Here is a 15,613-nt window from a genome sequence, read left to right as displayed (position 1 = left end):
ATATTACCAATAGTTTTTGAAATAATCGATTTCAAAGTTAAAAATAGGCGAAAAAAAATTTGTAAAAACTCATTTTATATTATTTTTGTCCAGACTGTGAATTTTAGTAAATAAATTACTTAGACAGAAAACTGCCTCAATTAATTCCTTATCGAACAGTGAAAACTATATGTTTCTATGTCTTCTAGTTTTTGAGAAAATTGAAAAATTATTTTATCAGATTTTTCTTTTTTCAAAATATTTTTTGTTTTTATTTGTTTTTATTTTTCAATTTTCTCAAAAACTAGAAGACTTAGAAACATATAGTTTTCACTGTTCGATAAGGAATTAATTGAGGCAGTTTTCTGTCTAAGTAATTTATTTACTAAAATTCACAGTCTGGACAAAAATAGTATAAAATGAGTTTTTACAAATTTTTTTTCGCCTATTTTTAACTTTGAAATCGATTATTTCAAAAACTATTGGTAATATTATATTGATTTAGAAATTAGAACCAAATGCACAATTTTGCCTTTTGGAAATGGTATCATTTATTACTGTAAGTGTTGCCGTTGTTTTTTAATAATTTTTTTTTATTTTGATAATTTTTTTTAGAAAAATGCCCCTCCCACCTAAACGGGGGGAGATAGACCCCCCTCCCAAAGAAAAAAAATGTTTGTATTGAGCTCCTCTACAAAAACCTTTAATCAAATCCTGGCGCCCAACTTATCTTACTACGTGCCGAAACAACATTTTTGTTCTACAACTAAAAGTTCGAATTTCTGTATCTGGGTTGAAATCGAAAATTTTTTTTTTCTAAGCCAATTTTGAAGTGATTTTCATAAAAAATACCTCGATCGATTGGGAAATAGATATAGTTTTAGAATATATTTTTTAAATAGCATGTTGTTTTGAAAACATATACTTTAAATTGATGCCGAAGTTGGGCAAATGACAAAAAAAATTGAATTTTTGAACTTTGACATCTTATAAATTCTAAGTGGTTTAACCGAGTTACATGTTTTATACATTGTTAAAAAGGTATATTTATCTTCTATCAGAAACTGTAAAAAAATCGAAAATGGGTAAAAAATTGTCGAAGCTAGAATTTTTTCAATGGGTGAAGGTCCAAAAAACCGTTTTTTGCCCGTAACTCCAGATTTTGGGGGTGTTAGGGGATTTTCAAATACCGTTTCGTATTCAGTGCGACTAGCTCTACAAAACCTGATAGGTCTCCGCCCGCGTATATTTTAAAACCTCATTTTTGTAACACCGTGTAATGTTTCAAAAAAATTTCATTCAAATCGGTTATGTCGTTTACGAGAAAATCACACGTAAAAAACACAGTTTTCAGGCAGGTAACGTTAATAAGTTTTTATTTGAGAAGTACTACCTTATTATTTTCCTTTACATGTAATTTTTTTAATCAAAATTGTTAGATCGTTTTTTATTTGGATCATATGGCAAATACCGTTAATTTTTGTACTAAGATTGAAGCTTTAAGATGATGAAAATGCTAATTTCCATTTTCAAACTTTTAAGTGATCAGCGTTTAAAATGTTTGTCTCCCATACAAAATCTTTATAGGTATTCACTGAACTTCATTTGAAGGTAAGAAAAAGCCTTAGCAATAGAAAATAAGTATTGATCATAATCAAATGTGATTTTTGAGTGAAGTAAATGAAATTTTTTAAAAATGTCACTTCGCAGCTTTACCATTCAATTTTTATATTATCATTAAGGTTATTCCTAAGTTTGTTGAAAAAAAAAAAGTTTCGTACTCAACTCTTTTATTTGAACAAACACGATGTTTTATTTTAAAATCGTTTGTATTTCAAAAATAAATAATACATTCCGACCAAGGTTATCAAAAGCATCTTGTGCAAATTTATTACCATCAAGAGATTCATAAAATTTCCATTTCTTACCACACATATTAAATCGCTTATAAAAATTCGAAACCTTTCAGAAAAAGCCATTATTTAATTTTTATTGAATTTACCTTCTCATTGATTTGTTCACAAACAATTCCGAACTTAAACACCCTATATTAAGCAAGGGCCTTTGATGATGCATGCGTCTTCTAATGGCTATAAATGGTTTTACTATGTGGACTACAATGCTGAAAGGGGGTGAAGTAAAAGATTCTCCCATTTCGAGAAAAACAAGAAATTTTCTACAAAACAAAACAAGAAAAAAGAAAACACATGAACGCGCGCATTCGTTTCAATTCAAAAGGGATGCAAATCAACGGGATGAAGAATGTGGTAGTGGATCTAGTGGATGAGATGATGATGATGATGGCCGAACTAACATCTTTCCGTGGTGCAACACAAAAAGGAACTCCCAAAGCAAGTTTGTCTGTGTCTTTTTACCCTCACCTTACTCGTACCTACTACTCGCGTACTTATACTGGCTGCTGTTGCTGATGTCCGTTTATTATTATTTTTTCAAACCAACTGCTGCGCCCCACACCACCCTGTGTTTGTTCCTGTTATTGTTGGCCTCCTGCGAGTATAATATTCTGCTTCTCCCAGTGTTGATGGCCGCCGTTCCTCTTGAATTTGTTTTTTTTTTTTTTTTTTTTTACTTCTTTTTCCTTTGTACCTATAATGTTAACCGAAGACAATAAATCATTAAGATACATGCACGATGATGTATTTTATTGCGAAAAATTTTTATCTCTCATTTAACTGCCTTTAAAACGCGCTGCATATGAAATGTATCTTTTTCTTGTTTTTTTTTTTTTTCTTTGAGTTTGTTTCTTCAAAAGAGTTCTTCTTCTTCATCTTCACATCTTTTTGGTTCTTGGGGAGAGTTTTGAGAGTTGGAGTTCCTGTTTTGGGAAGAAGGAGCTGTTTGCAAACTGATGTTGTGGGTATATTCGCTCTCAACCAGGGATATCTTCTATAACTTCGTTTGGGTTTTTCTTCCTTGTTTTTTCTGTTTCTATCGGTTTTGATGTTTTTTTTTGTATTATTTTATGTTGGATGTTTATTACTCCTGTTATTGTTGTTTTTTTTTTGCGTATAATACAAAAAAGTGAAGATAGATTTTTCTTTGCAATGTATTGAGTGATGATGATTGTTAATGGAAGCTATTTTGTAGAAGGCGGTTTTTTTTTTATTTTCTTTCTTCGTTGTATGTATTTGTGTCTGTGTTTTGTGAATATGGATTATTTTGTTGATGGGATGTGAAATCCACTTATTTTACTTAAAATGACGATAAGATTATTTGTTTAAAACGAGGTGAAGTTTTTTAAGTTTAACTCTCTTTTTTATACAAACCACACGATGTGAGGTTTTTTTTTTATTTTCTTCGCTCGTGCCCATTGATGGTGGTCGCACGATGTCATATTCGGTTCTTCTGCACACTTTGAATGTGTGTGTGTGAGTCATCGTGTGGCGGAGATGAAGTGAAATGTTTTTGATTAATTGCTGAAAGATTCATTGACAGATTGAACAGATTGTGAAAGCGGGTACAGAGGACAACTTTTTTGTAAAGTTTTGAGAAATAGAACAAGAATGTTTGAAATGTCAATGTCATATTGTATTGTAACATAATTCTCGAGATAAAAAACAAAAAAATTAAAAAAAGTTTGCTTCTCAGCTCTTTTGTTTGAAACTATAAAACTAACGGCCAACAAACGTTAAGACTCAATACATACTGGAGCTTTGTGAAAAATCTTGATATAAAAATTTAAAAAATAAATAAATGTTTTTTTTATGAAAACTTCTTGCTTTCAATTTTACTCAAGCAATGGTTAATTAAAGGTCAAAAATTGGCAAATTTTCTTTAAAAAAAAAACCATTAACTTTGAAAATTTGCGAAAAATTGAAAATGTATTCGAAATCATTTCTCTAAATCTATATTATGCTAAAAACAAGTTCGCTTTTCAGCTCTTTTGTTTTATTCATGAAACCAACTTTTCCCCTTGTTTTATGCAGTCAATATTTTAATAAGCAGTTAAAGGCCACAGCAAGAGTAGGTGAAGCTCTCGTGTATATAGAAGTAAAGTCCAAGTATATTTAATAATATATTCAGCCGTTTGAAAATTAAATTTGTCCTTATGCAAACCAAATTCACCCCTTTGTAGTTAAAAATGTCCCTCTAGAAATCAAATGCTATGCATCCTCACTAACGATAGTAATGTGTTTTAATACCTTAAATCTGTATTAAAGCTTAAAAACTCATAAGATAGGGTTATGTGGTAATTTATGTTCATTCATGCCATCATAAGTTTTGAACAAATTATAGTAATCCGACAAGTGAGGTATCAACGAACGCGTTGTTTTTGAGCGCAAGTTATAAGATATTTGATGTCACAATAAACTGAATATAGATGAAAGAAAGATAGATGAAAGATCAATTTTTTAATCCACAGAGTCACAAGTGAAGTCATCAATATCCAAGATCTCAATTTAGTTTCTGATAACTGCAACACAATTCTCAGAACTCATTTTCTCAACAAAAAAAATTATTTAATTCTAAATTAGTTTGTTTATAATGATGAAATGATTGCATCTTCATGGGAGGAACACAACTTGTAGTAAATCTCTGACAGTTTTCATAATTATTTTAGCTATGATGATGAGTTGATGTTGATTGTTGCTAGAATTATTATTATAGCCAAAGCAGTTAAATAGAGATCACATAATCACGATATGAAAAAAAAAAATACCGGCAATGACATTAAAAACAATGCCAGTTTTGTAATCAATTTTTCATCCATCCAAAGTGGTTGCCATTTACTTCTTTAACACACATACAAAAAAAATTATTTTTGTTGTTGTACGAGTGAATGCAATTTTGTAATTCTACATTTTTTCTTGGACTTGGACCATCAAGAGTCGCGTGTATAAAAATTCATTTTAAATTTTTTTTTTCTTATATAAAAGGCAACGCAGTAATTTTCATATGCTTATTAAATTTACTTCATGTTTTTTTTTTCTGTACCATCTCCAGCTGACTAGATTTAGTTTCTCCCTCCTGCCGTTTTGTTTCCACACATTTTTTTTTTTTTTTTGTTGGAATCATCCAGAGTTTCATCATCTTCATCTTCGCCTACTTCAATTTCTTTGAGTAATTTACAAAAAAAAAAAAATGAAGAAGATGGACAAGGTTTACTGACTTTTCTTTCTCTCGTCTCTCAGATATGTAATTTCTTGATAATAATTTAAAATAGAATTAAAAAACAAATATAAAAGCAGAAGTCATCACGCCAGGAGTGGTTTAAGACATTTTTCCAACTAAAAGCTTTTGCAACATTGTCTACAATGAGCCACAACAATGAGAGCCTTTTAGTGCTCCAGAGTGCACTTGCATTATCCATTTCAGATACAATTTACAGCTGAATCACTTTGTAATTATTTTTGAATTTCATTTTACTTCTTGAGACGAAATTATAAGAAAAAGAAATAAGAAACAATTTTTTTGATGGTTCATTAAATATATCGAAGATTTTTCTTTATTTTATTTTTCGTTATTTTTTATTTTGTCTTTTTTTGACCACCAAGGATTAATTGTGAAATCAAGTCACCTTTGTTCCTTTGAATCTGAATTCAATCCAATTTCGCAACTCATGATACATCTTTCACTCTTCAACGATATGTTCCTTTTTTTTTTCTTTTTTAATGATGCATTGGTTGATGGATGAAAGAAGAGGTGTTAATGATGTTTTTTCAAGTGCGTTGTTATCGAAAGTGTTCTTATTTTTGTTACTTCTTCTTGATAAGAGGATTTCCTTTGAAATAAACAAAACACAAAAAAAAAAGAACTGAATGTTAACCTTAACACCCTGACACCTATCGGAAATCGTTTTGCAACAAATTACAACAGGATGCTCTCATTTTTTTTTTTCTTTCTTCTTATTTGTTCAATCTTCTCGTCACCTTTTTTTCCCAGTTTTTTTTTTTTCTTTTTCAAGATGTTCAATTTTGATCACCTTATGGAAATAAAAAGGGGACGTATTTTAAACGAATATAAAATATTTCTTTTTTTTTTTTTGTTGAAACTTCAAAAGACATCTTCAAATGGTAATAAATCTTTTTATCTGCATCTGGCATTGAAGGGTTCACGATGAGAGTTGGTACTTATTTTCCGGTGGATGATTATACTTTGCAGGATGATTCATTTCTGTTTCTTAATAAAAATAAACATATATGCAAAATAAAAAATTATTTGATAGTGGGAAAAGTGATTTTTTTAAAGCAAACGAAAGAGCTGAGCACAGAACTTTTATTTACAAATTGGTTGTTATTTGAATATTACTGATTTTTTTATTAATCCCAAGAACTAAAAATTACATGAGGATGCATTTTATGTTATTACTTTTTCCTATCAGCACGTTTAACTGCCAAATAACCGAAAAATAAAAAAAAAAAAAAAACAATAAAAACACCGATATTCATGAGAAAAAGAAACAGTAAAATAAACGTATTCTTAAAAATTACAGTTCATTAACCATCTTCATAAATGTTGATATAAAGATATTAAAAAAAAAAAAATTTTAAATCGAAAATACTAATGTTATAACTTAAACAAAAGAGCTGAAGTGCGAACCTTCTTATTTTAGTTTAGGATATGGTCAGAAATGGTTGAATTAATTAAGTTTGTATACACTGAAAAAATTGAAAAGAATGGTAGAATTGAAGGCTGTATGGCTATTCCATTGAATTCTCAACTATTGTAGCCAGTTCAGCTGAAAATTAATTTTCCCAAACCAGTTTCATATACCTAGGTACCTATCGATTTTGAAAAAAAAAAATATTTTTTAAACCGATCTTAAAAGTACTATAAAAGTAAATTTTATTTATTATTAACTCTCTTATAACCAACTGATCCTACTTCAATACACTTAAAAAAATATAATATTTTTGAGCAAAAATATTAACCTTTTTGAAAAATCTACATATGAAATTTGTGATTTAAAAAAATCAATCGTTACCTACTTCTTGAACCCTTTATTAAAATAAATGAGAACACTTTAAACCCTCAAAAATTTCACACTAATCGTTTCAAACCACAAAACAAAAAAAAATAAATCAACCAAAAACACCTCAATTCGAAACCTGAAATTAACATATAACTTTGGTTGTCATTTGAGAAGTCGTCGTCGTTTGCAACCCAAATTGAGTTCTCAAAAAGTAGTCATCGTTTCCCTAACGACTCTTGACTTAAAATTTTTGATCTTTTCTTAAATTTTTTTTTATTATTTAAAATTTTTTCTTATTCTTAAAGCTCCGACACGAAGCACTTAACTGGAACAAAATCCCTGCCCTGTCAATTCATCTTTTTTCTCTCGTCATCATCACAGTATAATAATGCTCCTTGAATGTGTTGCATATTTATGTATGTACCTATAGTTGAATGCGTGCATTTTTTATTGCCCTCTTATTCACCCATAAACCCATCCTTAACGACCACAAATTAATCCCCGAAAATTTGAATGATGGGGCACCCGTTCAAAATATGTATAATGTGAAGGCCCTCTAGCCAAAAAATTTATATATATTTTTGTTGTATGTTATGATGATGATGCAGTGTGGCTGATGTGGCACACCATAAAAACTGAATATGAGCTTGCAGCGGTGTAACATCGATATGAAAAGACGATGACGACCAACCAAACAGTAAATTACATTCCAGGCTATAAGCGGATAAAAATGAGCGCATATAGGCGCTTTTGGGGTTTTTCTTCACATCTCTCTGTGCGCAAGGCCTTAAATGTTCTATACCCAAAAAATTTCACAAAAACGGGACAGAAGTGATTTATTTTAATTGGATTAAGGAAGAACGAGAGAGGAGTAAGTACCTTCCGTCGTCGTCCATCGGCATTCGTTGTCCTTAAAATGTAGCTCGAGTTTGGTTCAATTTTTTTTTTGTTGGGTTCCTTTAAATTGCAATTTATATGGACTACAATGTGAGCCCGATTGGAATTCGAGGTCTTCAAATCAATTCTTGTGTGGGTGGTCAATTGCATAATAAAAGTCAAAAATATTACTCAAACGCTTGCTCAACAAATTTTTGCGGCGATGCGATTGCGATTCAACCATTTTGTATAATCGAGAGCCCCATACTGGGTAGTCAATATGGTCAGGTGTTAAGTTCATCTTGGCGGTCAGAGAGATGCAAATTACCATGGCGCAGTGATGGTACAAAGCTTGCCTGTGCGCAGAAGAATAAAGAATGAGAAATTATTCGCACATTAGGACGAACGGACGGACAGACGGACGAACGACGGGAATATTGTGCGCATTAATATGGTAAGTGTGTTGGATTTGGCCCGAACTGAAAATTTACGGGGATGGTCTTCAGAAGCTGTGTGGTGTGCACAGTGTTCATGAACCCACTTTTCAAAGTTTGTGTAAGGCCTTTCGACCAAATTATAATTTTGACAACTTCATTTTTTTGAAGTCCATAGCCGTAGCCGAACTCGCCTGGGCCCATCACATATTAGCCCGTTCGTCCGTTATATGTCGGGTATGGTATTTGGCGGCGTATTGTTGTTCAATTTGCTTGGTAGCACTGCCGCAATAATTGCCTCTGATTGCCTTTGAGAGTTTTCCTTTGCTTTTAAACTTGGCCCAATGCTATTAAGCATTAAATGGTTTGATTTTTACATGCCCTTATGGCATTTGGCTGAGGCTGTGGCTAAATTGGTTATGGGTAATGTTATAAAATGCATGAGCACGATTTAAGTTTTTTTTTTCGGATATTTCTTTGATTTTTTTTTTTCATTTAATGTCATTGTTAAATGAGAAGGTGATTACTTTTTTTTGTTGTTGTGGTGAGATTTCAAAATCAAAATGATAAAGATATAAGCTCAACTCGAAGTAATTTTATTAGAATCGCGGTTTCTTTTGTAGAATTTGTTCACCTTTATGTGTTGGTTCGTGTTTGGTAGAAATTACTTCCTGTTTATCGTTGGGCTTGATAAGTCGATAAAATGTTAAGTGCGAATAATCTTGACCCGAGGGTTATAAAAATGCTTTTTATTTAAAAATTTTAAATCTTTGCAATTTTGAGCCAATGTATTTTTTTCAATGTCAATATTTTTCAACTTTGCTTCATTTAGAAAAAAATAAATTATTTTCTTCAACTATTTAAAAAATTAAGAGTTTCGAAATATAAAGCTATATTAATTCTTACAACTTAGACTTTACAACTGCAAATAATAAGCTTAATCAATTTAATTAAACAAAGGTGAGACATTGTGAGTTTTTTAATCAGAGTTCGATCAGAAAAAAAAAACATCATAATCCAGTACTGGTAAATAAAATATTTGCTATTGATGGTTACCAATACATTTTTACACTATATTGCCAAATGTACAAAACTTATTTTTATTATAATAGATTTTTAAATTCTGGTCCCTATCTCCCTATTATTCTACCAATTTTTGAAATAACTTTAAAAATCGGTAATTAAAAGAAAAATTGTTAAGGGAACAATCAAAATTTTATTGATACGAATTTGAACCCAAACTTTAGAACTTGGTACACTTTTACATCTCAGTACTTTTTGTGCCAGCATAATTTCAAACATAGGAGAACTTGGCTCTTTTTTTAACAGTAATGTTTTTGTTGTGATTGCATTTAACTGATGAGCCCAACAGTTAGGTCTGGCCGAAACGCATATTTGGACTACAGGTCATTTAAATTTTCAAATTGAACTAAAATTATAAAAATTGTTTTTAAAAAAACTTCTAAAATAATTTTCTCCTGGAAAATTCGTAATGACCTTTTCTAAAACCATTTTTGAAAAATTGCTGCTTCATTCGAATTATATTATCAATCAAAACTGAAAAGGTAAATTATGTTAAGTCGACTTAAGATGTTTCGCGTTTTTTTGTTGAACCTCCAGTGCCATCTTAAAGGCCTACAGTTCTGTCTTATCGGCATCTTTCTATCTCACCCCTTTGCTTTTTTATGCACAAAAACAATTTCATCTTATGTTCAAAAAACACATATTAAAAACCTTAAGTAGACTTAAGATTATATTGGGCTAAGACTTTTTTTATTATTGTGAAATTTTAAATTATCTTATGTTGTCATCCTTAAGTTGACATAAGATGAAATAATTTAGAAAATTTCGAAAGAGTGTGAAAAGGCACATCATCTTATGTAAACTTAAGATGTTGGAAATTAATATAAAATACAATTTATAGAAAAGCGAAACTATCTTAAGTCATATTTAACGTTTTTAAGTCGTTATAACGGGAAAAATATTAAAAATATCTTTTTGAAATAAATTTAATAAAAAAGATCATAAAATTTGACATCTAAATGTTTTATACAATTAAATTTACACTTGAAAGAATTTTTGGGAGGCAGTTTTGAAGTTTGTTTTTGCTCTCCTGAAAAATCATCAAAATTGACATAAAATACTTTACCTTTCAGTCGAGATATTATCAATCAACACTGAAAAGGTAAAATATCTTAAGTCGACTTAAGATGTAAATTTAATATAAAAGATCATAAAATTTGACATCTAAATGTTTTATAAAATTAAATCTACACTTGAAAGAATTTTTGGGAGGCAGCTTTGAAGTGTTTTTTTGCTCTCCTGAAAAATCATCAAAATTGACATAAGATACTTTACCTTTTCAGTCGATTTTATTTCTCAAAATCTTACTGTTATGGCTACTAAAACGTTTCTTTATAAAAATTAGGTATTTAAAAAAGATTATTCCTTTGAGAGAAAATCATTGAGAAAAATAGTAAAATCGAATGGATTTTCCTTGAGTGTATTTGTTTGTTCTTGTTTTTCCCTTTAGATGTATTAAAAAGAAACAGTACTAGTAGTCATGGTTTGACAGTTCAATATTAACCTTACTCAATTTTTTTTACAAGACTTTCAATTTTATGCATCTAGTTATGTTAAATAAAAGTGTTAAATTGTTGTGTGTCCTTGCCTTTTAACAACTTTTCTCATTATTTTAGCTCACTTCAATCATTCATATTGACTGAAAACAATCTTTACGTTAATTACCAATCTGATATTGACACTCCATAAAAAAAACTCCCACCTTCATTTTACCTTTAACATTCCATCTTACCAATTGATAAAGTGTTAAGTCTAATAAATCAATAACAATCAATTTTATTATTCGACAACTTTAACAGCTCATTTAGAAAAAAATCTAATCAAAGTCAAAGGTTATACACTTCTCGTCCAAGTCCAAATCAATTGGCGTCTTACAAGACTAAACCAAATGCTCGCCACTACCAAACAAAAAGTCATTATATTGTTAAATACCAAAAGAAAATTAATTGCCATCAACAGTCTAAAAAAAAAAAAACATTTAAAACAACAACAAGTTAGAACTTAAAATAACTCCACCACAAAAAGTAAAACAAATTCATTGTCATTCAATTTCAATCTCTCATTTGCAAAACAAACATAAACTTTCGAGTGCAATAAATATACACAAATACACACACACACTATTTAGTAACTACACACTTCAATCGATATAACTTCAAATCCTACCCTACCCTACCCAAAAAGATCAATATTGAATGTCCACAGAAGGAATATTGTCTTGCATGGAAATTAGATTTTTTTTCAAACTCAAAAAAAATCCATCCACTTCAATACCAAAAGAAGTGTTAAAACCATTTAACACTGCCAGTGATGTAGTTTTGCATATATAAGATGCAAACAACGCAGCTTTTTTTTTTTGCTTTGCACTCAAGTCGGTAAGGTATGGCTAAGAAGGCTTCCAATATACAACACAAAGCGCACTCAAATAACGCCTCCCGGCTACACATCAGACTTCCACCAGAGAGTCGTATAATAGTCGCCTATTGGAATTTTAATTGATCGCAAAATTATTTGCAAACTTTTTAAGATTGAAAAGCGCAACAAAGCATTAACATGGTTAAAACAGAGTTGTCGGAATGAGTTTATTACTTATAATTTAACTTCTTTTTGGTTAAATTATAAAAAAAAGATGCATTTGGGTTTAAATTTCACATTAACTTTTAAATCCACTTCTTTAAAACTTATATAAGGCTTCTTTTAAACCTCTTTAATTCTTCTTTAAAGTTTCTTCAATATCATTTCAATTTAATTAATTGTTAAAAAGTTGCTTTTGAGACAGTAATTGACACCTTGAGCAATATTTTGAAAGTAAGCTTCTTTAAAGCTTCCTTTATTCTTCAATAAGGCTTCTTTAATAATATGTATTTTAACTAAGTCATTTTTGAAAATTTTCATTTACAGCAGTATTTCACATCTAAGGAAATAATTTGAAAGTACCTTCCTTAAAGCTTCCTTAAGACTCCTTTAATCTTTCTAATCCTAATTAATCTTAAAAGCTGAGCTTAAAGTTCTATTTCACACCTAAAGCAAGAATTTCAAATTGAGTTCCTTTTAAGCTTCTTTAAGGTTTCTTTAAAGTTTCTTTTAAGTTTATATAGTATCATATTATTTTAATTCATTTAAAAAAACGTTGCTTTCGAAGCATTTTTAGGCAGTTACACCAACAATTTGAAAATTATCTTCTTTAAACCTTCCTTAACGCTTCTGAAAAGATTCTTGTAACAACATTTTACCTTATTATTTTTTTTTTTAAATTGCGTACAAAGTAGTAATTCACACCAAAAGCAATAATTTGAAAGTGAATATATTGTTTTCATCATAGTTCATTTAAAAAAAATTAAGCTTAAAGCATTGTTTTACACCTAAAACATCAATTCAAGAGTGAATTTCTTTTAAGCTTCCTAAATGCTTCTTTAATACTTCTTTTATAATATATTTCTTATAAAATCCATACCTTTCGAAGAATCTTCTGGTTTTTAGATAGTATTTCACATTTTGGCCAATCATTTGAAAATGATTGTATTTAAAGCTTCGTTAAGACTTCTTAAATGTTTCTTTAACAATATATTTGTTTTAAAATGATTATATTTCGAGGAAACCTATGGAGAATCTTTTGGCTTTGAGGCTGTAAACCAATAATTTGAAAATGATCATCTTTGATTCTTCTTAAAAGCTTCTTTAAGGCTTCTATAATGTTTCTATAAAAATATTTTTGTCCTAAAATGCTTATTTTTTTTAAATAAACACATTAAGAAACCTAGTTAGTTAATTAAGAAAAGATAAAATCTCTGTTTTGTACGAAACTTCTCACAATTACAATGATAACTCCTTTGAACTACAAAAATCTCCTCCATTTCAAACTTCAACTCAAAATACTCTGCTCAGATTGTTTAAAACGACAGCCCTGCTGGCTAAATGGGTTTGGTTGATTGCTCTTAAGCAGCTTGGTTGGTAGGAGGAGGTGGATTTTTTTTAAGCATTTATGATCTCTAAGACCCGACCTATTATAGACAAGCCACATAACCAACAGAGAATGTGGTTCCTTTTTTTCAAAAAAAAAAAACCTATTTAAAATAAATAACAACAAAAAACTAACTCTCAAACTTTTTGTCTATTTTTTTTTTTTATCTAACAGGTGTCTGCAAGTGACCCAGATTGCGGAGTAAATGCAATGGTTAATTATACGCTCGGTGAGGGTATAAAGCAGCTCACAGAGTTTGAAGTACGCCCCGCATCCGGAGAGATATGCATTTCTAGTGACCTGGACTATGAGAAGCGTTCATCCTATGAGTTTCCCGTCATTGCAACTGATCGAGGTAAGAATACGAGTTACGAATATTTGCACACACATCCCACAGTTGTCCATCTGTCTGTCCAACCTGTCCGTGTCCTATCCCGTCTGTCCATCTGTCAGTCCCATCGCACGAAGAGTGTGTATATTTGGGATGTGTGCACATTGAAGAAAAAAATTACCATAGACAAACTTTAAACCTAAATTCTTTTCTTCTTTCGAATTTGCATTGCAGGTGGTCTTAGCACATCGGCCATGGTAAAGATCCAACTCATCGATGTCAATGACAATCGTCCTGAATTCTACCCAAAGGAATACAATGTGTCACTGCGTGACCCATCGACCGGATCAATGGCCGTCGAAACGCCAGTTGTGTCCGTAGTAGCCACCGATCCGGACTCGGGGCGTAATGGCGAAGTGACCTATCGCATTGTGAGTGGCAATAATGATAATATCTTTCGCATAGACAAGATGACCGGTGAGGTATTCGTGCATCGACTCAATCTGTTGGCCATGTACAAACGGACTAATCCTTTTTACATACTAAATATTTCTGCAACGGACGGAGGTGGCATTAAAACTTCACAAGATGCTGTGATTTACATTAGCATAATTGATTCGACACAGAGGCCGCCGATTTTCGAAAAGTCGCGATATAACTATTATGTGAAGGAAGATGCGATGAGGGGAACTGTGGTTGGTTCGGTAATGGCAACGAGCAGCGATTCAGGTGAGCGAATCATTATTAATTTTTTTTTTTTTTTTCTTCTTACTTTTTTTAACATTTTTATCATAAATCGATGGAAATAAAAAAGATAATTTATTATAAATGAAAGAACACTGACGACTTATAATGATGTTGGAATATAAGTTTTTTTTCAAATTTAATTTGCACAAATGAAATTATAGTAGAATGAAAGAAAAAAAAAAGGAAATTAAGAGACGACCACAAATGTTAGAAATATTATTTTATCATAAATTTCATACCTAAGGAAATGACCAAGATCATTTGATGTTTAATTGAAGCAAATGTTATGCAATTGGAAATGCGAATGTGGGGAGTAATTTATTGAAATTGAGAAAAAAGTTACTAATGACTGACTCACAATATTACCTATCTTTAAAGGAATTCAAAAACAATCATGATACCTAGAGAGATGTTGACTTGTAAATGATTATTGGTACCAATTCCTTCAAGAAGTAAACTTTTCCGTGGGCAACATTATGAATTTCAAATGGATTTTTTGACAAAGTACCATTATGTGGTTTGGATAAAATCTATAAATTCGAGACAAAGAAATCGAATGAAACTAAGCGAAAAACAGGTTGGGGTAATTCCTTAAACATCATTATTGTCAGCAGGTTTTGAACAAAACATTTCTTACTTTCAGAAATTTTTAAAATTCAACGAAAACGAGGTTTTTAGTTTAAGATATCAAAATTATGTAAAAAATTATGTCCGGTTCTTATTACGGAGATGCAGTTGAATAGCCGCCATTCGGTTGGAAATATTGAGAAACGATTTCTCTAATTTTTTTAGATTTTTTTTTTACTTCTTCCCTCTCCCGGATTCAACGTGAAATTTTCATATAAAAAATCATTTCCTTTGCCTTTTAAAGGTAATTTTCTAATTTTATATGGTTTTTAAGACTTTTTACATAGAAACTTTCAAAATGTAGGTATATAAAAAAAAAAACAAATGAAAAAAAAAATAAAATTCATTTTTCAAAAAAAATAAAACAATATCTGAAATCAAATCACCCCACAAAACAAGTACGCAGTTTTATTTGATATATTCAGGTGCATTTTTAGAAAAAAACATTTCAAAGTCGTTAGAGCCGTTTTTTTTTTTAAACTAATTTTTATAGGTAAATAATTTTTTGAAAAAAAAAGTTTTAAAATAAAATTGGTATGCAATTTTGTAGAAATCACTCATCTACATCTAAAAACAAAATTTCAAAAAAAATCAATGTCCCGTTTTTGAAAATATGATTTTTCAAAAAAAAAATTTCAAAA

General features: G+C 30.3%; 1 protein-coding gene across 1 annotated transcript in view; it reads left to right on the top strand.

Moving 5' to 3' along the window:
• Positions 1-15,613, top strand: part of LOC129914413 (protein dachsous) — a 231,187-nt gene that overhangs the window by 147,509 nt on the left and 68,065 nt on the right. The window contains exons 2-3 of the mRNA XM_055993664.1: positions 13,442-13,622; positions 13,833-14,327. Coding sequence (XP_055849639.1) covers positions 13,442-13,622; positions 13,833-14,327 — 676 coding nt within the window. The remainder of the gene's footprint in view (positions 1-13,441; positions 13,623-13,832; positions 14,328-15,613) is intronic.

The sequence above is a fragment of the Episyrphus balteatus genome, chromosome 1 (genome assembly GCF_945859705.1).
Source record: "Episyrphus balteatus chromosome 1, idEpiBalt1.1, whole genome shotgun sequence".
Lineage (NCBI taxonomy): Eukaryota > Metazoa > Arthropoda > Insecta > Diptera > Syrphidae > Episyrphus > Episyrphus balteatus.
Note: the sequence above shows the minus strand (reverse complement) of the source record. Positions and strands in the feature narration are given on the sequence as shown.